Raw genomic sequence first — 25,000 nt, 5'->3', positions numbered from 1 at the left:
TTAAAATTGCGATAGCGCTTGTGAATTCTATATTTGCGGCCAAAGTCAAGGGCCAAGGAACGGAAATTCTGTGATCTCGTCTGATAACGTCAATGACATTAGAAAGATAGATAAATCTGGTAATTACACAAAGGAAAACTGATGGTGCACAAGTCGACTCAAAAGGCACACGCATAACCTATACCAGACTGGTAACTTAAAAGCGGAGGATCGTAAACGCGATATTTTCAATAAGAATTAAAGTCCAGTGTTTACGTGGCAGTTTCGCTTTCGCATGGCTAAAAAATTAAAGAAACGCCGCGGCCCAGCGCAAAATGTTGATGTAGGAGAAGTCAGTCAAAAAAAACCGATTAAAATAATTATTACGATCGAGTAAAAGCTCCATTAACCGGTAGTGTTTTCAATTACAACCACCTACCACCCCTCCCTGAGTAATAACACTTTTCCCCCACCCCTCCCTCAGTAATTTTCGAATGCATCCACCCCTCCCTGAGTACTAATGGTGTGCCTCCCCCTTATAAAATGGTTCAAAAAATCGTCAAAAAAATAGTCCAGTCCAGTCCATATTTTACCCTATGCCAAATATAATATCTAGTGCATGCGCTTAAATGAAACTGATTGAAATAAAAAACTTATTAAGTAATAATCATTAACCTACGAAGAAATAATATACCGGAACAAACATAACAAAAATGTACACGAGCTACGCGTTTCGAAACTAACAGCCACTCTTGTTCAATAACTTTTGATGAAATTAAATGTTGTAGATTCCAATATCAGAAAGCTTTATCTCTTTTACTTCTTGTGCTGTGGTTAAAATAATTTCTCACCAAAACCAGCAGAAATTGTAGAAATGTCGAGGAAACAAATATCTTGGCCAAGATACATTACACAAACTGGAGAACCTCTATAAAAAATATCTCAATCCGACTGTTTGTCCTTTTACTTTACTTTATGTAAAGCCTCTTTCTTTCATCTCTTTCCCGTCTCTCTTTCCTTTTCTTCTATATTTTTGGCGGTATCTAATTCTACACCCATGCGCGGTTCTTCTAGGGACAATTGTCGGCACAGCGGGCTGTCGTTGGCATACGGGGAACTATTATAATAGAGAAAAAAAATTAATGAGAACCGATCACTTGAAAATGAATCCTTTTAACTCCCAGAACATGTAACTTCTCTCTTAATTCTCATACATTATTCAGCAAACAGGTAGTGAGAATGCTCAAACTTAGCAGGTAAAAGTTGTTACCTTGATTGAACACCAAATTCTCGTAACCAATTTACAAGGAAATGTGTAGCAGCTAGAGGGGAGAATTATTAATCAGATCTCGGAATTTTAAGGGTTAAAGGAACTCTTAAGATAACATAGCCAGAAGGGTCCTAACATAAGGAATATGAACTCATAAGGGGATGTTCAAGAATCCAAATGGTGACACGCGTACGGTTTTTGATGAAGAGTAAGCGGTTAAAGCTCAGATGTTGCTAGGCAGTAAAGCGTCTCACTGGGAACGAGATAATCTCACTTTTATGCAGTGACCGCGCTTGTTTGTAATTGGATTCCGATAAAAATCGGAAACAAGTCAGAAATGATCCGGAATATTCATTGCAGAATTGTTTCCTGTTAACGTTAACAAGTGACGATTTAATTTCTTTACTGACTTTGAATAATTTATATAGCGTGGATGTGTAAAACAAAACTGAGGCGGAGACTACTCAAACGTAAATCAAGTTTTCGAGCAGGCGGAAATGAAATTTAGTGAAAAATAAGTGCTGTTCTGTAAGTGATCCAAACAAGGAACTTCAAAAACTCAAATAGATTATGCCTCGCTGCAAATGCGCACTACTTTTTGACATGTTTACAATTATGTGGCTAGTCATGCTGCGCTTTTAAACGGGCCCACATTGGAATTTAAATTAATTTTTCCCAAAATATAGTAAAGTACTTGGTGTTTCACAGTTTTGAAGAGTGGTATGCGCATAAATTAAGAACTGCAGCGATTGTCTTCAAGCGTAGAGTTTCACGAAACCGAAGGGGATGCTATTACTCGGATAATTTCCGGTTCATTTTTGCCAGCATATGTTATTTGTTAGTCTTTATATACACCGTTGCACTGTATGCGGTTTTGTCAGGTAATTGTGCCAAATACACAACATGGCCCGAACGGGCAACTTCATACCAAGTGGCAGGACGACTGTAAAAAATGAGAAGTGTTGAAAAAGATAATTGGGTTCGCATTCTTTGAGGATAGCATTGCGATCGCCACATCAACGTATAGCATTTCTCGCCAGCAACGCCAATCGCTGTGAAGATATTATGAGAAGTGATAGCACTGAGGACGGCGCTTCCAAGCCTTTTAATTGTAGTTAAAATCGAACGAACAGAAAAGTCCATGAATTTAATATAGAAACAGTTCACCTGTTCGGAAGACAAATATTACGTTATGTGCACATGAATCTATTGTAAAGATACATTTGTTACGCGATTTTTCCATCTACTCTTACGATTGAAAACCTGGAGTAAAGCCTTCGTCAAGATCTGCTATCTGGAAAAAAAAGATTTACGCTTCGTATGTATCAGTTGGTAATGGGGTTAAGGATGTGTTATGGCGAATCCTTGAGCCTCCAAGTTAATATTTTGCCTTTGTACCTGTCATCTGATGATTTAGCACCATTTTATTGATGATGTTTCAGAATTTCTGCAAGACTTACATAGTGTCGATTTCGCTTCTTCAATGTCTGTGTGGCAGTATTAATACGATTACGACTCATGCAGTTCAACCAGTTGTGAAGTTCGTCTTTATCTCCGAGGAAATTCAACGACATGATCTGAATTCAACTTTTGAGCACATCCTAAAGCGCTACACGGATGTTTCGTCTCTCTTGAGTTTGCAAGGGACTGCATTAGCATGGAATCAAAAAGAAACGCCGCATTTATTGTGGCGAAAAATACAAGAACACATCATCGAACAAAATGCGAGTATGGTCATAAGCTTTCTACCGCCGAAGAAAAATTATGTACTTGTGGACGTATTGAGTAAGAGTGCTATTCCAATTATTGGGCTTCAAAGTTTAACAGAAGAATTCTACAAATCCTATCAGGTAAGGGGGTAAACAGTTCAAGTGCACAAAACATGTTTTGTTTTTCATATTCTCTTGCAAATTAAAGGCACCTAAATGACAATAATTCCCCGTATCAATATTTGGCAGAGCATAGGGACGAAGTCGTTATTAAAGCATTGACGATTTGTTACACCAAAGGCTCTATTCAAAGGAGAAAGTGTCAATATCTCTGTAAGAGTCGCTTTAGTTACGATATGCCATTGACTTCTTCCTCTAACACTTGCACGACTTTTCAAAACTCCTCATTATGACAAACACTTTCAAATTATAGTTAAAGCTTAAATTCTAATTTGATCAAGATTAAAATTTATTCCTTCCGACTTGCTTTAACCATGCGACTTTAATTAGAGCGGTGTGCGCGCACTTTTTAAGGAGCAATTCGAAGGGGATTTCCGATTTGACATGCTTCGCAGCGATTTTCTAGAGATTTCCTCGTACTGCATTCACAAACTGGCCTGAAATCAAATGAATTGATGTTTTTAGTCTCCCACAGCGAAATAGCAAGTAAGTTTATGTGGCAAACCTGAGAGAATTTCTGAAATTTGCATTTAAGTTGGATGAAAAAAGAGTAAAAATAAACAATACAATACCAAAACGGATGCGTCTCACGAAACCGCTAAGTAATGCAAACAGCCAACAATAAATGACATTTGAACACATCAACGACGAGGCCTTAAATAAAGGAGTAAAACTGCTTTAAAATATTACATCCGGGCCGTTAATTTAAAGCTGAATTTGACAAAAGAAACTGCCAATGATATGTTATGGTACTTGGCGGCAATTTTTCATCATGCTGCACCGTAAACACGGTAAATTATCCTACATCCTCCAAGTACAAAGTGCTTAAGCAGAGACATCAATATACTGTTTGTAAGCAATGAAACACCATTTTCTCTAAATTCATTAGAAGCACGCGGTGGTGACATGTTTGACTCATATAAATGCCATTTCTTTAGTGAACCATTTTCGGTGTTTTTATCCAAGTGTTTCGCAAGTTTTTTCCCGTTCAATTATTCAAAAAACCGTACTTAAAAGGTAAAACTTTGCAGACCCCCTTGTTATCGTGTTTAGACAGGGAAATATTTGCTGATATAAATCTATATCATATTCGGAATGGAAGGATATCTCCTGAAAAGGGATAAGATACGAAATCAGCTTTTACATCAGAGTAATACAATTTGAAACTACTTGCCTCAGGGTTCACAAACACCTTTTCGACTTGGGAGTTGTAAATATTTAATTGTGCTATAAGTTGTTGTCATTTTCAAGATGAAAAGGGCTTAAGTAATATTTTTTTAAGATTCGCTTCACCACATACTAACTTTCTCAACGACGATCAGCGGGAAATTTCTTTCGTTCAGCCATAACAAAATCTTTTCCTACAACGACAAAAGCCTTTTTTCAGAGTACTTTCCGGGGAAAATTATCACGGCTGAGAAAATCACTTTTGCTTTTAAAATGTCTGCTGAATCGGCAAGCGACTCTTTCTTGAATTTATTTCGAATTTCAAAACCTTTGCACCTTTTAACCGTAGATTTTCGTAAGGCAGTCGATATGGATCCTACATAAAAAGATTAGACAAGTAATTTTTTACCATCTAACCGCATAGTTCATCATACAATAACCCAAATATTACTCCCACTGTAATTGGATTGCTGCAAATGATTTGACTATAGATACATGGCAAAATACAGACGCTACACAAGGATTATCCGACATCATGCAAAGTTTTGAAATTGTTCGCGTGATTTTGCGATTTTGGTGAGAGAAAGCTTGTTTTGAAGTTCACCAGTTGTTCACAAGCAAGAAAATGAAAAAATCTTAGTTCATGGGGAATTGAAAGATACCCAACTGAAGATGAACTTCAATTTTGAAATCAAACGGGGCGGGCTCCCTCCACTCAATTCAAACGCAACATCCTTTGTATAGACGTGTAGATTACAATGATTGCAGTTTAAAACGAATCAAACCCTGCTGGAAGTTTAAGAATTATGACTACCAACTTGAATCACAGGGAAAAACAATTGAACGAGTCGAGAATTGTTTTGACCGCGACAAGATATGGGCAAAAGAATTTTCTATGATTAGTGCTCAAAGCAGACTGGTGATACCCAATCGCGTTCGAGTTATATATTCAGTTTTGGTTTTTATTCAGATGATTAAAATTTCTAGACTGGAGGAAATCGTTTATTACAAATATGTTTTTCAGCGTTAATTATTTCTCTTTCTGCTCTAGGAATCAGTCAGTGTCTATGTATTTTTCACAAATAGATTCAGTGCTTAATCCAAAGAGGGGGACATTTGTAGGCCTCTGCATTCATGTAGAATGAGCGCGCGCAAATGTGAAAGATTAAATGATGAACTTATTCTAATCGGGTAAACTCCTTTTCCTAAAAACACACCAACGAAGAAATTAAATTTAAAACAAAGTATAAAGACCGTTTAAGGTCTTTGTGTTTTGTTTAAGCTTTTACCTCTAAACAGACACTACAATCTCATTGTGTGTGGAGGGAGGGGGGCAGGGGGTGATGCAATATTGAGCCCTAGTAGGAGGGAGATGTAATTATTGATTGACAAATAATTGCTCCGATTTGTCTCCCGCACCCAATAGCAGAGGCTATTTTATTCTAAGAACATCTTAAGCACTGCAAAAACTCTCATTTCATCTCCTCATAAATATGACAACCACCCTTCTGATTTCTCAGTAATAAACCAAATAAAATCTTCTAAACGTTTCGTAACTCACCAGGAAAGCTCGTTGTACCTATCAATACTTCCATCAGATGCTCTCCAAGCCGGCGTCATCGTGGACCTGATGCTAGAATTTGAGGAGAGTCGATTTGTTTGCATCACTACAAAGAAATCACGTGACGACGCGCTGCTTTCTTATCTCCTGCAGTACACAGCGAATATTGGTCACCAGGCTACCTCTCCTAGATGCATTATCCTCCGAGAAAACAGCTTATTGGAAGACCTAGGCACAGGTCTGGCAGCCATCAGTAACAGCGGTGTGCGTTTAGTTGTTGTTCACTGTCAGAGTAATGAGAGTACCGCTATAATATCTCTCGCCAATAAACTAAGCTTAAAACTTTTAAGACGTGACGTTTACTGGATCTTCACGCACAAAGCTGTTACTATCGACGCTAATGCTTTTCCTGAGGGTTCGTTTGGCGTGCAAATGTTTCAAGGAACTGGAAATGCAAGTATGGTCTCGCTATATAAAGGTCTGTTGCAGGACTCAGTAGAGTTGTTCGTCTTGGGATTGAAGAGCTCACTGGATTGGTTAACACATTGCAATAAACTGGACTGTTTACAGGGAGGGCTTTTTACCGCTTTCAAAAGACAACTCTACAGGTAACGATCTACATGTGTAATGAATTCACTGTGCTAATAGACCCTACCTGATAATTATTTTAAGAAAAAAAAAACTCAGGATAGAAGGCTTGGTACATATTAACCATATGAATGAGAGTTTGCTTTTTGCCCTGTTATAGCGCTTTTCTCAACAAGTACGCGTTCTCGGGAACGAATAGTAATACTCATGATTAAAAAAATAGAACCCCGCTGGGATTGAAAACCAAATTTGACAACAGTAAAAACTATTACCACCTCTGTGTCCCACTTTTCGACTGAGCGCAGCGAATACAAGTCTAAATTGATCAAAACAGCCAATAAGAATAAAGGTAATATCACAACGAACCAATCAGAGCTCGAAGTAAATATACAAATGTGCGAAGCGCGGGAAAACACGGAAGATCAAGTATCGGTCGTTTTCGATTGGTGGGTTAGGTGGTACGTGTTTTTAAAGCAAACACAACTCGCGTTGGAACAAGGGAACTGAATTTCAGGATTTCTGTCGGCACTCAACCAAACAATATTTTATGCCCGGAATAACGCACTTTGAAATAATTAACAGGGAGATGGTGCATCGCAGTTTTACTGGCCAGACGGGATTTGTTCAATTTAGTAACAATGGAAAACGTACTTCCTTCAAATTCGCCTTAATAAAGGCGCTGCGATTACACGATTTAAAACACGACGAGGCGGATCAATATTGGCACGTATTAGGATATGCCTGTCCAGAAATGACCCTGTACAATAGCCCCCATAATTTTGAGGCATTTCTACCAACGGACCTTCCAAGACCGCGCCACTTAAGAATAGTTACCGTCAAACATGCACCTTTTACGGCGATCCATGACGTAGATTACAGCAGTAGAATGGGCACCAGCTGTCCGGAAAACACTGTTCCATGTAGGGAATTTCTTAAGGATAATGACACTTTGTTTCCGGATAATGAAGGGTTCTGGAAACGCAATGAAGGTTCCTCAAGATTACAGTGCTGTTATGGTGTTATGATTGACATTTTAATCAAGATTCAAGAAATCGAAGACTTTTCATTTGACCTTTACTTAGTCAAAGATGGAAAATATGGCTCAGTGGATTCGACAACAAAACAGATGAACGGGATGATCGGGGACGTGTACCGAGGGACCGCCGATTTTGCTCTCGGTGTTATTACAATTACCGAAGAACGTTCGAAGTACGTCAGCTTCACGACCCCGTACAGCGACACGGCGCTAATGTTCTTAGTGAGGCGGTTTGAAGCCAATAACAAAAATTTTGCACAGATCATAAGTGACATGAGATTAATGAAATCCTTCAGTACGGAACTGTGGCTTATGTGTTTGATTGCATTTTGTGCGGTTGCAGTCACGAGTTGGGTCTTTGAGAAAGTGTATTACTATAGGAATCATAAGAGTGCATATCTTTTACCTTTCGAATACATGGCGTATGTTTATGGAAATATATTTCATGTACCACTCACCAAAATCCAGGCCAAGACGTACGCAGTTCCGAGTGTGATGGTGGTAGCTAACTTTGCGGCCCTCGTTCTCGTCAGCTCGTACACTGCAAACTTGTTGGCTTCTCTTGTCACTGTGGAAGAAACAAATATCGTGTCAGGGATTGCGGACGACAAGGTGCGTTTATAGGAGGTAACTTTGAGAGGGGAGATGGGAGGTACTAAAGGCATTGTGCATGTGATCCCCGTGTTCGAGAAAAAGTGATGATATATCGAATGACTTGCCAACAAATGCCACTTGGTTGTCGACGCAGGAACGGCCTACCAAAAAATTGTGTTCACCCCCTCCCCCTCTCCCCTCCCCCTAACACACATACACACACATGTAATGTCGAGGTTAATTTTTAATTTACGTTTTATGTACACAGTAGCTTCCGAAGGGGTCGGTTTTTCAATTTAGAAGCCAGCGTGAGTTATGTTAGTAACTACGTGATCTCGAGGTTTCCTTTATAAGGTGGATGGGGTAGAGGACTCGTAACACTTCTCTATCCATGGCTCTTAAAAAGCACTTTTAGTCCGCCTAAAGTAACAGGAAGAGGAAACGACGTTCGGTTTTCAGGTACCCCTAGACTTGCCAAAATAAAGTTTGTATCTTTCACATTTGCCTTTTCACTTTACACAGTTGGTGGATCCTCCGAAAGGGTTCATATTTGCAACAATAAAAGACACAAGTACAGAGGACTTCTTTAGAAAGAGTCAGAGTGCCCGGCTGAGGAAGATCCACGAAAACATGAAAGACCACAACGTGGAAACCTTCTCGGATGGATTGAAAAAACTTCGATCAGGGTGAGAGGTCTAAACAAAATTTTTGGCCTCATAGATGGTACTGAATTACTGGGTGGTAATTCCTATCCGTGTCCCTGGTGCGAAGGCCACATTTAGGAGGTTTAGCATTAGTATCATTCTGAATTGCGGTTTAAGCTGTGCCTTTGAATTTTTCTATCACTACAAAGGTCTTTCAAACTGGGGAGGGAGTGAGAGAAGGGGTTGGACTAAAGCAACTCAAACGCCGGTTGTGTTAGCAGTATTTTTAACTAGCCCCTTCTAAATGGAATCAAAATCATCTTTTGATGTATGTGACTTATTTGCGAAAGACTTCTCTATAGCCCAGTTGGTAGAACATTCGACTGCAAACCTGGTAATATTTTGAATCTTCACGGGAGACTCAGAGTTAATTTGTTCGACACAGTTGCAAAAACTGTTGAGAATCTTTCTTTAAACTCAGCCAAAGAAGACATAACTTTTTCCTCTTTCAGAGAGCTGACAGCTTTCATATCCGAAACAGGCGCTGACGACGATCCAAACTGTGAGATCAAAGAGGACGGTGTGCCTTTTGAACTATCTGGCTTAGCCTTCGCACTGCAAAAGAACTCATCGTGGACTCGTCAAATTTCCCGCGCGATTCACAAACTCAACGCGCATGACACAATACCGCATATATTTGAGAAATGGACGACGTCTCGATGCAAAGTTTCGCAGCAAACCATGGTTGCCCGTCCAATGGGACTTGGCGAGTTTGGCGGATTTTTTTTCAACACCGCTATGATTTGTTGTGGATGTTTTCTTCTCATGTTGGCCGAAATTGTCGTTTATCGCAAAATAACTAGAACTAGAAACAGCTTCAGTCCACAACAGTGTGGAAAAACGCAAAATGTTATGTCACTACCCGACAGTTCGTCCATGACTAGTATTCTAAATAATTAAATTATGAAATAAATGCTATCGTTTTTTACGGCCTGACCTTTGTCTAGATAAAGAAATAAGTAAAAAATCATGTTTTAAGAATGATTTGTATAGAATCAAAGGTGGTCTGTGTTGGAGTTTCTAACCTAAAAGCATTGTTGACTTAACCTCTGTAATCACAGAGCTCAAAGTTAGAGCACCTCAGCTTTCGAGATCCTCATTAAAAACGGGATTGTGCCCGAGCGTAAAAGCGAATATCTAAATTGGTGGGCGAAAGTGATTCCCTGTGAGAAAGGACTTTGGTTGGTGACTGTCACAAAGAATAGACGAACTTTAAACCAACCGATCGACCGAACAACAGAACGAAGGAGGGACCCAACCCACGACCAACCGACCAACCGACCAACCGACCGACCGACCGACCGACCGACCAACCGACCGACCGACCGACCAACCGACCGACCGACCGACCAACCGACCAACCGACCAACCGACCAACCGACCAACCGACCGACCGACCAACCGACCAACCGACCAACCGACCAACCGACCGTACGACAGCACGACCACCGACCGACTGGTTGCTCGTCTCATTTGTCAACATAAATCTAAACAAACTAGAGCGTGTGGTTAAATGTGGGTGCTTCCAAGGATACTTGTTAAAATGTGTCCCTTACTTTTAAGATATCAAAGAGATACCTAAAATGTGAAAATTTGAATGGTGTAACTATAATCAACGGTGCATCCATTCACGTATCGCGTTAACCACTTGTGGGTGCAGGGTCCCTAAAGAGAAACTCTCGCTTAATTAATTGAGTTAAGATAAAGTTGCAAGACTGACATCGAGCGTATAACTAACGCGCTATTGAGAATATTGAAGATTCTACGATTTTTTTATAACCCTGAGATTTCTCACTTGTGACTGATCTAATTAAAAATTCAAACTTTCAAAGGGTCTCCTTAAAGTCGAGGAGGCAGCTTCAATTTCATAAAAGTTCAAGTTTACTTCAACAGTAAAACGCAATACCAGGGTAATAAGATACAAAAAGGTTAAAAAACAGTTCCTTGATGCTCCAAGCCTAAGGCACAATTTGCAAACCAAAGCAACAGGTAGAAAAGTCATTGTTTGTTCACCCGTTGGAATCGCGTCAGGTTGAGAAAAAAACCTTGACCTTTCATTTAAATTTAACAGGTATTTTAGAGCGCAAATTCAGGTTTTGGAATTAAAGTTCGCCCTCACTGACAGAGGCGCGGGCAGCAAGAAATGATTTTTCCTCGAATCACGAAGAAGCAATAGTAGTGAACAATTGTTAAAGGCACGAAACAACCGTAGAATTGAAGAAATGGTTTATCGGCGGGTTCACTTCTCCGTGTGTTTAGTACTTGTTTACCAGCTCACGGTGACTGCTTTACCAGGTAAGAAAACGAGGGACTTGTTTCATGGTTTTTACGTGAAAAATATTCAAATTCCTTCTAAATATTTCGCAAATTATCTCACGAATTGATCTCGAAATTGTGACAATTTTGTAGACGGTCCGCCTACAAAGATTCATCATTTTGTCATGAAAATGGCTGCATTTTTTAAACCACTTCGCACTTTTCAAACCAGGCATTATCAAACAAGAAAAAGATCAAGACACTGTTGTTTTGTTTTTCATTCTTAATAAGCGGGTAAACCTAAATAAACAAATTCAAATGTGAAATCAGGGTTCACATGTAGCAATTCGTCGAGTGTTAAATGCAAACAAATTCATGAGTTCATTAGGTTTTAACATTGTGGAACAGTGCGGTGAGCGCACAAATTTGCTCCTTAGTTTCGATTCGTAAATCACTCGGAACTATTCCAAACGATACCTCTGTGCTATACTATTTGTAAATTCCATTTCAAAAACAAAATTTTCAAATTCTATTTTCATGGAAAAAAAATTAAGGATTTAAAACCGATTTCAAGCTGGTCCGCCCAACATTTGCGGCGTTTATCGTGAAAGCGCTCGGGATATCTAATGTTTCAGAGTACTCAAGTTATTCTCTTCTTCATTTACCTATAGGAGAGCATGAAAAATCTTTTTTATATATATTAGGATATGTTTGTTTAGAAATGTCAGAGATCATGTCACATCAGAAGCGTTTAAAAACACACCATACAAAACAAGGGATGGAGACCGCGATGAATATTTGATAACATCCATTTTAGCGTCTGGTTCTTGTTGAAAAGTGAAAAGCACTGTCTACAGATTATAAATGGCGAACGAAATCCAAAATTCACCTTTAAGTAACAACGATTCTCTTTTTGAGAGAAATCATGATTCGAAAGGCAACTTTCAAAAAATTTCAATTTAACACAATTTAATTTTGTATCAGACTCGGTAAGAATTTGAATTTCTCAATTGAAACCACATCTGACTTAATGACACTTTGCAAGTTCACCATGTTAAGGGTGTTGAGTTTGATGCTATAGCATAAACTTCCTATGATAATTCAGACTAACGAAATTAACTTACCGTTGCCATTATCGAGAAAAAAGGTGATTATCGAATTAACATTAAAAATAGCTTGAATAGTGTTAGTTATATTAAGAGTTTTTAGGAAGAAGCACGAAACGAGCGCGTAACGTGCGCGAAGGTCGAGTCTCCCTCCACCTCTCGCGCGTGATTCGCACTTCACGCTTCTCTCTCCACATTGCGTCTATTCTCCTTCATAACGTTAAACATACCGTCTGTTATACAAGTATTATGGTGAAACTGCTGTTACTCACTCAGTTACTTTTAATGCTTTCTTCAGCTAGCAGAAATTTCACAGTGGTTAAGTTGTTCCCACCCTCCCCTCAACAAAGTGACGCCGGGATTGGCCCGGTCCCCCAAGAAGTTGGTAAAGGAATCGTGGCGAATCAGAGGTCCGCCTTTCTCGGTAATAGAGCCGACTCGTTCCGTTTCCATAGGCCAGGGTTCGAACACGTGCCCGGAAGTGTGTCGTTGGAGTCTGCCACTCATCCGGGACTTTACCTTCGATACAAGAATTACAAGTTTCATTTGGAAAGGAATAAGCCCACTGGAGTGTTTGGTAAGATGAAATAAAAATGCTACTATTTGTAGGTTTAAGCAAAAAAATTAGTTCAATTCGCAAGAACCTGTGTTACTGTTCATTCACTCTGACCAAGGGCGAACTCTCCAGAACAGTCATCTTTAAAAAAACTCTTTACAATACCCCACCCTCCACCCCCCCCCCCCAGACGCAGTACAACAGTTTATTTAGAAACTTAAATACCCTATTTTCTTAGGAAGACTTTTCTTAGAAATTCAGAGAAATTTTTCATTTCTCGCCTTGTTGTCGTGGTGTAATTGCCACAGTAGATTTCCTCGAATCCCTGTCAAGGTAACGATTTCCAAGCAACATCTTGACTTCTGTTTCTTGTGGCAAATTACTCTACTGTCACATCCCTCGGCTTGTAATTAGTTCTTATTAACCGAGCGGGAGGTCTGTATGGGAGAATCTTGACCGAGGTCACCAGTGCAGACCGAACGCAGTGAGTCTGTACCAGCGACCGAGGTCAAGATTCCCCCATACAGACCGACCTAGCTCGGTTAATAAGATGTTTATTATATGGCTGTGTCTTATATGCCAATTTTTTATATTCTTTGTACCTTTTTTTTTTTCTAGACCGGTCTAGATGCCGGTCTAAATGGGAAAATCTAGACCGCTTTCAATATTGATTTCAGTCAATCGAGTTCGGCAGTTCCCAGTCCTTGTGAGACACAGCCCTACAATAACATCCCATATCAAGGAAATCGGCTCACTCTGTCAAGCATCCCTTTCTTAGTCAAGAGACGAGATCACGGAAAGGAAGTACTCGTAACACATGACAGTTTCAATCTATTTGATCCTCAGAGAAAGATGCTACGTTTATCGAAAGAAAAACTCAAACAAAAGGCGCCGCTGCTTACGAGCTGTTTAACCACCCTGGATGGTTTATGTGCCATGACACCAGCAGTAAATTTGGTCTGGTTGCCAAGAACGTTGATATAGGCAGCCACGAATTTCTTTTGGGCTGTCTTTACATGGCAGTGGCTCAAACACCGACCAAAAAGGATCTAAAAGAAAGGTTAAAACTCTCCCCAACCAAGAAAGAAAGTGCAGAGGCGAGAGCAAATGTTCGAAACTTTTCTGGTATCATTTCAAATGACGTTTCGGTGGAGAATCTAGGAAAAGACACTCCCAAGAACGAAAGTGGAGGCTCGCTTGCCAAAGGGGTTTCGTTAATAAGCGGTAGATTTAATAAGACTGACGACGCTCAGCTTTCAAACAAGACAAATTCTGGTAAAAGTAACGGCGCGCCTTTAGCATTATCGAACGTAACTGCTGATAAAAACGGAAGCTTTGAGCTGACATTTGACGATGACTCGGATACGATGAATTCAACAAAGCAAACGAACAGAACAGGGCTACTTCATGGCTTGAAAAGTGCAGATGTCACGCTCGAATTGCAGGTCACGAACGGCACGCGAAAGCCACAGATGGATCTGCAGAAGGAGAAGCAGGAAGTTGTGATTACAGACACCGGAAATGGATTCTCAGGAAAAGGCAAGAACAAGCTTGAAGCTCCAACCACAAACAAATTGGAAAGCAATCCAACCTTTTATAACAGGCTTGGCAAAAGTTCCTCTTCAATAACAGCAAAAATAAATCCACTGGTGAGAGAGAACACGGCCGCAGTAAATAAAAATCAAACTGGAAAGATTCAGTCGCTCGCGCAAATGAAAACAAATCTTCAGCTTAAAGGAAATGCTATCGTGTCAAACAAAGATATAGCAGGAAAAATACAACCGTTTGCCCGACCAAAAATTAATTCGCTGAATAAAGGGAATTTTTCCATACTTAATAAAAATCCAACAGGCCAACTGCAATCGTTTGTGTCAAAGCAAGCTACAAATCAACCGAACCCATATGGAAAACAACAGTTTACTTTGAATTTCGAGTTTCCAAATGAAGATAAAACAACTCCAAATACTTTGCCTAATCAGCTAGCAAAGATAACTGCGAAGGCACTGGGTTTCATCCACAGTGCATATAGGAGCCAGCAATCACAACAACAACAACAAAACTCAGCTCAACAGTTTACAAGACTAGGGCCTGTGTTTCGCCAACAACAACAACCGCAACAACAACAACAGCAGCAAAAACAAAAACAACAGGAACAGTTTCAGGGAACTTTGAATTATCTCAATCAACAGATACCACCACAAAAAATATTGAGCGCACCTCATAATTTCCTCAATGCGCCTGCGCTTGTTTCACCAGGTGGGCCGTTGGTAAATCAGTTGGCATTTAAAACTCCGAATTCACAGTTACCACGTCAGCAGTTGAATAAACCAGGTCCACCACAACTGCTCAACAGCTATCAATTCCCTGGTAAATCTTGGGGAGGATTGATATCGGTTGGAAAGCAGAGTTTAATGGGAAACAGCGCTAATTTCCATAATTACATTCAAAACGGTGTCAACAAGCAAGGGAAAAGCAGAGCCAAACTTGACGACGAGCCGAACAAAACCTCGGAAAATGGTGAGATCATTTTGTTTGAGATTGGTAAGACAGTAGAACCAGCGGGACATGCGCAAATAGTGCGTGGACTCGCAACCGCTTTGGTGGTCATAATTTTTTTAAATCCCTTTTTCTTAACCTCCATCGAACAACAGTATTGATAATATCAGAATACAAGAACATTATATTCTTTACAACACGCCAGTTTTTACCAAAATAGGGGTTATATTCAAGGAATGTCCCAATTCCCTCGGTCTCTGGGCTGTGTAAGAATATTGTGCATAAATTCATCTATTTTCATCCATCTATTGTCATCCTTCTATTTCTATCCATCAATTTTCATTCTTCCTCTGACGAGTACGTTAGTCTGAAGTTATATGTAAGGAAAGTCCTAATCTGTGTAGGAATATTGCGCATAAATCCATCTATTTTTATCCATCTATTGTCATCCTTCTATTTCCATCCATCAATTTTCATTCTTCCTCTGACGAGTACATTAGTCTGAAGTTATATCTAAGGAAAGTCCTAATCTGTGTAGGAATATTGCGCATAAATCCATCTATTTTTATCCATCTATGATTTTCATCCTTCTATTTCCATCCATCTATTGTCATCCTTCTATTTCCATCCATTAATTTTCATCCATCTATTGTCATCCATCTATTTTCATCCATCTATTTACATCCATCTATTTTCATCCATCTATTGTCATCCATCTATTTTCATCCATCTAATTTCATCCATCTATGATTTTCATCCTTCCTCAGACAAGTGCATCAGTCTCAAGTTCATCAACAAAGTCCGCCGACCAATCACACTGGTGTCCAGTATGAAGTTAGAAGGTTACCTTGTCACTGCCGAGACCTTCAAACTCAAAACCATCTTCAAACATCCACGAAAACATCACCACGTGATTTTCTACGCCCGTGACTCTGACGACAGAGACAACGAAGTGTTACTTAATAATAATAACGCAATCGCCGTCACCCCAGGAGGTTGTGATATGCCATTTAGAAGTGTAGTGATGTCACACCATGGGCAGATAGGAAATAAAGGTAAACAAGTGCATGCTTTTCTCGATGTGGGGAAGGGCTTCAGTTAGCCAAAATAAATGACCAGGTGGCCTCAAGGAAAATTGTGTTAAACTTAAAGATATTTAAGGGACATGATTTGAACAGATTTACCACGAGCATGGGACAAAGAAAAAATATTAAATACCCAGTGAAGATTCAAGCCTGCGATTTGGCAGTCAGATCCATTACTAACTAGGCTTAAGAGAATGCGTTGGTATGCTAAGCCATATCAGTAGGATCTCTTGCAACAGATGGAGTCCATGCTTATTGGCCTGTCTAGAACAACCGGTGCGGAGAAAATATCTCAGAATCGCGAAAAATTTAATTTTAATTCTGCAACGCTTCGCTTAAGTTAAAACCATGATTAGGGTTGTGTCAGTGACATTTTATTGCAACGAAGAGCATAGCAGTAGAAACGTTCGACTCGACTATAGGCCGCTTCTCGAAGCACGAGACTGCGCGCGGCACTCCTCCACGAATCGGCTGGTTGGTATTTTTTCGAGAGAATCGAAGACCGGCATCGAGAAAACAGCGATAGTCAAGCCTTTCAAAACGTTTGCATCTGTAAATCTTTTAAATGGCTAATTCACCTTTTTAACGTCTACTTGTAGACGTGAAGTGAGTTAGATCTTGTGATGACGAACGGTACACTAAAATACGTATGATGCACGATCCTCGCAGTAGAGAGCGCTATCTATGCAATAGCGAAAATCAGACCTGAAAAAAATCAGGCCTGTACGGGATTCGAACCACTGACCTCTACGATACTAATGCAGCGCTCTACCAATTGAGCTAACAAGCCAACTGGGAGCAGGCCGTTAAGTTGATTCGTAATAAACCCGTGATGATAAATCAGATACAATGAATATATAAAGTTCATATATATATTTTTTTTTGAACTGCGGTATTAGATACGTATGATGCACGATCCTCGCAGTAGACTACAATGTTTCAAACATTTTTCTTGCAGAAATTGAGCACCTCCGCGAAAACGACGAATACAAATCGTCCATGGAAGCAGCCAAAAAGGCCGTGCTTGGAAAAGGAGATGATAACTTTACACAGTGGACCGCATTTGGACCCTGTGGGGCCACCTGCGGGAAGAGCTTGCAGACGAGGACACGCACGTGTAAACTAGGAAAGGTCTGCAAGGGACAAAGTCTCGAGAGCAGGACTTGTATTCAGACACCGTGTCCTGGTATGTAAATGATGATAACAGCAGATATACAGTCACGCGGGTAGATGCTATGAATGATGAATGAGGAACTTCGAAGGAATTTAGTCCCCGTCTCCTACTTTGGTGGTGTGAAGCTTCTACACAAGATGTTACGTAGCAGAATTTTGTTGTGTCTTTGTAATAATATGCCGATAATTTTTCGCTTCGATTTTTATAAGATAAACATCACCGATTTCAAAGGTAAAAATTTGAAAAGAATGAAAAACCGATCTAAAACAATAGCAAGAGGTTTGGAAGCTGAAGTGACAGTTTTGAAGCTACGATTTAATGAGCAATTTTTATTTTGAAACGAGAAAACACCCAGCTTGATTTCATGTAGGGTAAAAGCAGGGGGAGGGGGTAGGGAGTCAAAACGCTAAATCTGCCCTTCCCCTCTCCACAACTCTGTATTTACCACTCCCTTTGTCACATTTCAGTGTCTATATGCCTCAAAACTTACAGTGGTAAATGCTGTGCTCTTCCTTTCGTGTTCCACGGCGCGGTGATGAACCACTGTATAACTGATCCGCAGACTCATCGTTCTTGGTGCGCCACCACGCCTAATTATGACAAAGAGAAACGTTGGGGCTACTGCCAACCATCAGGTGAGGTGATTGTGACGCAGACTATCCATGACGCTCGAGTATAACATATCGATACTCTTAAGCACTGAAGAGTGAAATAAAAGAATGGATGTCAATCACACGGCAGTTAACCCTCTAACTCCCAAGATCTGTGTGCTAATTTTCCCCTCTAGCTGCTACACATTTCCTTCCAAATTAGTTACGAGAATTTGTTGTTAGATCAAGGTAACAACTTCTACCTGATAAGTGTGAGTATTCTCATTACCTGTTTGCTGGATAATGTATGGATATCATAGGGAGAAGTTACATGTTAATCACTTCAGGGAGTTAAGGGTTTAAGGCCCACTATTACGCAGTAGACTTCGATATCGTTTGGCTGTTTCTTTGGGAAAACTCTCATTTTCAACGTCTTTAACAGATTAGTAAGTAATCTAGAATTTTGCGGTTTTCACGTGAAGAAACCACTAGTCTACGCTCAAGGAATCGATGGTGATGGACTGCCTTTCAAAGTAGCACACCAAGAATCTTTAAATTTCTGATGGTTTCAACAAACAAATAACCGTACAGTGAAAAAAATAAAACATTCGACGACTTCGCTGGTCTATACAAGTGGTACGACTGCAGAAAACTGCAGAAAACTTCAGAAAACTAGCAAAACTGATTATATTAAAGACTATTGTATTTTCCGAAATAACTCTAAGAAGTTTAATGTACACTATTAATGCAATACTTTAAAAAAAAAAACCTAAATCTTATCCTAAAAAAATAGAAGTATTAAAAGAAAACACGATAAAGCGATTAGATTAAGACCTGAATGACTGTTAAATAGAGACGACTATCTGACAAACACTGATTTATAAATCTACCTCGCCTTAGGTCCACACACCGAAAAAGTAGCACCAGTGATAAGAAGCTTTCTTCCAAACTCTCCTGGTCAGTCCAAATGCCCCGCTACCTGCACCAAAATCTGTATGGGCTGGTGTCCACAGAGATGCTGTAATCCTGCTGCTCGAGGGTAGAGTAACGAAGACCTGCTGAAGAACTCGAACTCCACGAATACAGTTCAAATTCACACAGAGCTGCCTTCCACACAATCTTAAAAAATCGAGAAATGAAGTCACAGACCTTTCATCATGCATACAATGTGCGTCATTTGTATATCAAGTAATTATTTGACTATCATGAATTTGCTATATCTCTCTGAGTACGTATCAAGTAAATGTCTAGTTACTCTGAACAAGAAATTACAAATTCCGCATGAACATGACCAAACCACCGCAATGCATTTAAGATAAAAGCACTTTGAAAGCCAAACACGTGTAAAGCAGATGAAATGACAGAGTCAGATGTATTGTATCTACAGAATAGCTCTTCTCCTCTTGATTCAAAAGAGTAGGTCAAAAGCAGTTAAAACTTACATGTTAAATTATTTGAAACAGTAAGAAGCAAGTCCAAAACCGATTGCATTTTCTTGCGCTGCGCACAAGTTGCATATTCTTGTCTTGGCTTCTACTTAGTTCGTTATTTGATTTTCTTTTCCTGTATTGCGTTTGGCCGGATGGGGTAGGGTTCGTACATCTTTGGAAGTATACTCAGAATTTCTCAGGAAATTGGGTGTAGATTTAAAAAGTTTGGTACTTTGTTATTACTTAGAAGAGTAGATAAAACCACGAATTCTTTGAAGATGGAGTGTCTGTGCTCAAAGTACTTATTTGGGAGGATATTTTTTATACACCGTATAAATAAAAGTGGATTTTTATGAAAGTCTCCGTTTCTTCCTTGTCGTATGAGGAAGACTTTCAGAAAGCTATTGATGGATACCCCTGGTTGTCCACCTTTTCATGTTTTTTTTTTTTTTTTTTTTTAATAATGACGAAACTTTAAAATGGAACCTGATAGCGGGCTATTCTGGGTGGGGGAAGAGGATATTCCATACGAGTGAATCTGCCCCGAATATGAACCAGGTTATGTCCCAATATGAAAAATGCTCGTCCTGTACTTACCCTTAAAAACTCCTTGGCTGTTCTTTAGTTCCAGATTCACTTATCAACCTTGTAGCCTTTGTGCTCACTTGATAGGGAAGTGGCGCTTTGGAGTTTTGGGTAGACGTGATATTCTCCGCTGCTCTGACTTTCCCCTGGTATAAAATCTTCGACTGTGCACCATTCCTTCTTCTATTAAATCTTCATTGACGGCATTGGGTGCTACTTTTCAACCTCAAAGGAATTTATATTCCTGTTCCACAGTCAAATTCCACACACAAGTTCAACCCCTACTAATGATAAGCATGGTTTGCAATGCCCATAATGGAAATGTCGTTCTTGCAACAATAAGCGACACAAAGTTGGAGACATTTGCCTTTGTTTCTAAACGTTGGACAAATTGCACCTCTTGCTGATTAGATTCCGCTGATACCCCACTCTTGGCCGCTTTGTTGTGTACAACATTGAAAAAGGAAACCTGGCAGCATAAAGAGAAAATGTGACCTTAACAAAAAAAGACTCATTTTCTTGGAGAAATTAACTCACCTCCTTTTGTCGCTTATTGTGGCTTACCTTCGTTCTGCAATTTCATTTCTTTGTCCTACGACTTGAACCCTTCTCTTGTCCACCATTGTTTAAATGAACTCCCAAGCAATCCCACTTAGAAGATCCAAATAGAGTGAAACAAGCACACTCTTCTTGCGCTTATCGAGAATTTCAAGCGAAAAATGCAGTTGTTTCTTCATAAAAAACAAAAAGTACTCTAAGTAATTTGAGAGAGGCACTGGAACAGGGAAACAATAAAGCATCTGTAGCATACAAAATATAAAGATCATATAAAATTCACGAGATAATTTAACGAGGTAATAAAGATATCTACATTTGTTTGGAAGAGATATAAAATCAGCCAGTGTACGTATTACAAGTAGAGGAGAATGAAGATAGATTAAAGTACTGACCTAAAAAACCGGTTTTAAAAATAATCGATATTCCTTTAGTCTTTTGATCATTGGCTGATCAGCTACGTCACGGCGATAAGGCCTGCTCAGGCCGAAACTGCTAACCAGCTTCCTAGATGTACTACTTTTGGATCTTTTTGTAGGGCACAAAAGACTACGTGTCACCACGTAGTGGTGCACATTCTGTTTCCTAACCAAACCAGATTTCATGATCATTTTTTGCCGTCTAATTTTGCTTGATTTTGAGTCTGCCTCTCTAATGAGCACAAGCAATCCAGAAAATCATATATTGTTTATCAAAAAATTCTGTCGCTAAATTAGTGAGTGAAAGCCTTTTTCCAGCAGTTGACGGTGTATGACTTTTCAAATGACCGTCAAGTATTATGATCTTGTGAAATCTGGATGTCCCTTCATAACCAGTGCCAGGTCACAGGCAGAGCTTTTTGCATCTATGGCTAGTTCTAATGATGGTTTACCACCTGTTTTCATTTGTTGTATTGCAAGTTCACAAGTATCTTCATAGGTCAATAAGGACAACATGTACTTTGCTCTGACTGTTTGTTGAAAAATACAAGTAATACCTAACAGTAACTTGCAAGGCACTATAAAAACCCTGTATGTCAACTGTAGTTGTTGAAAATTAAGTTTTCCAACTTTTTTTTTATAGTTCAAACCACTGGACAACATCCCATAGCTTTGAGCTTTAATTTGGACTGATATCTCAACTCCACAAATATTAAGACTCGTGTATAAATCTTCCCTTTTTAGATTCCTGTTGATACTCATGTTATGATATAATTTATTTCCTCGGTCAGCTATGCAACATAGGGTTCTGGAATTCTAATAACTACAAGACTTTGTCAATTAGTAACACATTGCATAAAGCCCTACAGCAGAGCATTTTTTTCAAGAGCAGTTGTGTTCTTCTCTCAAACTGTTCACTGCAGTTATTTCATATGTACTTATCTGCACTCCTCTGAGTTCATAATCATCCCTGAGGGAGTGTATAGTCTGGAAATACTGTACTAAGCCCTGAACAGATGGTACTTCTCATAGTACACATGTACCTGAGGGATGGCTTCTACCATATTCGTCTCTTGCATGATAATCAAATATCTCATAACCCCCATTATCAGTATAATAGACACTGACACCATTTACATTCTATTGTCAGAATAAATAAAGACTAATTTTGTGACAAGTGATTCAAAAGCCCTTCTGTAGACATACTGTACTGATATTCTGCAATTACTAAGAATCACACTATTAATATCAAAACGATTAACAAACACCGCCTGATGAGATCTGAATTCTTTTGCATTCTTTATTTCCTTTGCAACATCATTTTGTTGTGCACACAACTCTGATTCGTCACACTTTTGTTGTCTGCATGGCGCTACTACTTTGTCCAAAATTATACATTATTCACATTCATTTGACACCGTGTTGTTTGGTACCAAACAAACATTCCTGCGTAACAAATACGTGAATTTAATATTCGCACAAAAGCGACATAACTAATAGAACGAACAAAAAAATAACAACAGATAATATACTCCGTTTGAGCAAAAGCATAACAAAATTAAGTAATCATGATAGAAGTCACATAAATATAACAATTACGTCTATCCTCACTGATGAAAGTCCAACATGGCATCTTTGTTGTCGTTTCCCAGAGGTTGATCACGAGGCACCTTGTATTTATCAGCAAATGTTCTCCTGTCTCTCTGTCCACATTTTCTGTTCACTGATGACTCATTCGATTTCTGGTTTGATTCTAGAGAGACCTTCGCTAAATCATTTGATTCTTTTGCTATTTTGAGTTCGCGGAACGACCGGTTCGAAATATACGCTCATTACACGCGCCATCTTTTAGAGAGGGTCTGCCGCGAACGGTGTGTGGGTCTGTATGTTTGAGCGTAGAAAGATGAAACAAATTGTTAACACATTCGACATATCCGCCATCTTCGAGATCGTGCAGAAAAGGTTGCGCCTTAATTATTACGTGTCTGCGGTATTCCCCATTGCACGTGACGGAGATTTGTGGAGAAACCCGATGGTAAACCTCCAGTCGGTTGCCCGACTAAAAAGAAGATGTTTGCTGAATGTACATTAAATCTTAGTTTAATGAAGACTTGAAATCATAAACCACAATGGGACATTCGATGACTTGCTGCCGGTTACTGTTTAGACGACTTGATATCTAAAAGCAAGGGTTCATGAAACTCGTGGAGTGATTGGGCTGTATTTTGAGGCGACTTACCTTATCTAAGGTTCCAGCTTCTAACCTGGAGAATATATGCTTGAAACAACGAATCGATTTAACTAATTTAACCTCGCAAATTCAGAAGGGGTGTACCGTAGGCGAGAGGGTGTGAAACCAGAGCAATATAGCCGGGGCTGAAAGAGAACTTATCGATGCTCTAAGGAACGGAATATTTCGCCAATCATCGCCTGAAGGCATAATAAAGGTTGACTTGTTTCCTTTCAAACGCTTTATCGGAGGGTTCAGCATTCTACACAACTTTGATGGAACAATCAACGAGCTCAGCAATTGTACAAAACAATTTGGGCTTAAAAAGGTAACATTTGTTGCTGATGGCATCTCTTCTACTCTGTTTTTGTGTCAATTATCTCAGTGATTATTACCTTTCCTTGACTTTTAGAAATGGAGCGAAGTACATCTAATCATGACAGAACATTCGTCGTTCCCTCCTAGATGGATAAAACCTGTAGCGAAAAAAAAAACAATCTTTTACGTCAGTTAATCTATTAGCAGATTACCAGATGACGAATATAACTCTTGAGGGTCCCTGAAATAAAATCTTGCACACAAACATCCTACAAAATCTACTACTTTAAGTAATAGAATAAAGAAAATTTATTCTTCAATAAGCAAATCTTTTAAAATTGTTCGCCTCCCCCCTCCCCCCCCAAAAAAAACGACAACAAAAAAAAAAGATGGAAGTACTCACACGAGACACTTTTGACGATCGAAGAGATAGATCTGTTTAAAGCTGTTGACTTGTGGGCCACTGAAGAATGTGAGAGGGTTTAGAGGCGAATTGTGCCACAAAAAGAAAAGTTATTGGAGAACTAACAGTTAAGGCACTGCGCTTCTTATTAATGAAACTCGAGGATTTCTCAAGCGTTGTTTTAACCAGTGATATTCTGACAAAAGAAGAAACTGTCAGTCTTGTCAAACACCTAACTTCTGTCTCCGAGTCTCCAACGGGATTTCCCGAGACAAGAACATTTGTCTCTAACCATGTAATTCTACGATGTGGCAGATTCAAATCATTACCGAATGGTAGATGGAGTTATGGTTGCGATCCTGATGTCACCGATTTCTCTACCGTGAGACAAAGACATTTCATTGTGTGTAGTACACTTCTTCGGTAAAGAGGACAATGCTTATTCGGTAGAATTCAAGCTGACAATCATGATGGTCGGATCTGAGACAGTGCTGACGTCTTTGACAACTGGACCAGTACTCACAAAACAATTGCAGAGCGAGAAATTCTGTTACAGTGGTTTTTGAAATGAGTTTTGACAAGGAAATCATTTTAAAGAAAAACACCCGATACCGTTTAATTGCTTTAATAAGAGGTCCTTCATTTAAGCGTGGATTCGGCGGTGTCAGTTCTGTTCAGTGTTCAGGGGTAACTTTCACATTCATTACCAGTGACAACCCACGTGACTAATGGAACTAATGTGAATGGCGGGCAGTTTCCCGAACTGATGTTTTGTCTTAAATAACCAGTGAATAGTACTTTAATAAACTTTAATAAACTTTAATAGCTAACACAATTACTGGTAACCCAGTAGTTTACATTGTGGGCTGTATTAAAAAGAATTGTAAAAACTAGATTATCAAGAACAGCATGCACATAAATATATTCGAAACGTTCTAGAGATAGTAAAATGTTCACGATCTGAATTACTTTGTAAAAAATTGTTCACTAAAAGTTTCTTAAAATTGCT

General features: G+C 39.4%; 2 protein-coding genes and 1 long non-coding RNA gene across 4 annotated transcripts; 2 read left to right on the top strand and 1 right to left on the bottom strand.

Moving 5' to 3' along the window:
- Positions 1-560: 560 nt before the first annotated feature.
- LOC111335456 (uncharacterized) lies at positions 561-23,269 on the bottom strand. Of its 2 annotated transcripts, XR_015994701.1 has the most exons (9): positions 22,652-23,269; positions 20,631-20,797; positions 20,079-20,535; positions 18,942-19,170; positions 17,952-18,160; positions 7,949-8,058; positions 7,303-7,426; positions 5,867-6,150; positions 561-1,096 (listed from the first exon to the last, which is right to left on the bottom strand). It is a non-coding gene; the product is annotated as an uncharacterized LOC111335456 (long non-coding RNA). The 2 variants fall into 2 exon arrangements; XR_015994700.1 differs by having other exon boundaries at positions 20,631-23,232.
- LOC111335455 (glutamate receptor ionotropic, NMDA 2A) lies at positions 2,013-9,724 on the top strand. The gene is made up of 5 exons (XM_022941358.2): positions 2,013-3,099; positions 5,870-6,474; positions 7,037-8,102; positions 8,607-8,770; positions 9,241-9,724. The coding sequence occupies exons 1-5, from the start codon at positions 2,680-2,682 to the stop codon at positions 9,686-9,688; spliced, it is 2,703 nt and encodes a 900-aa protein (XP_022797093.2). The 5' UTR covers positions 2,013-2,679; the 3' UTR covers positions 9,689-9,724.
- LOC111335454 (uncharacterized) lies at positions 10,785-19,839 on the top strand. The gene is made up of 7 exons (XM_022941357.2): positions 10,785-11,083; positions 12,449-12,727; positions 13,553-15,223; positions 15,970-16,257; positions 17,246-17,473; positions 17,929-18,096; positions 18,952-19,839. The coding sequence occupies exons 1-7, from the start codon at positions 11,011-11,013 to the stop codon at positions 19,092-19,094; spliced, it is 2,850 nt and encodes a 949-aa protein (XP_022797092.2). The 5' UTR covers positions 10,785-11,010; the 3' UTR covers positions 19,095-19,839.
- Positions 23,270-25,000: the final 1,731 nt, after the last annotated feature.

Source organism: Stylophora pistillata, chromosome 13 (assembly GCF_964205215.1).
Source record: "Stylophora pistillata chromosome 13, jaStyPist1.2, whole genome shotgun sequence".
Classification (NCBI taxonomy): Eukaryota; Metazoa; Cnidaria; class Anthozoa; order Scleractinia; family Pocilloporidae; genus Stylophora; species Stylophora pistillata.
This window is presented reverse-complemented; position numbering and strand designations above follow the sequence as displayed.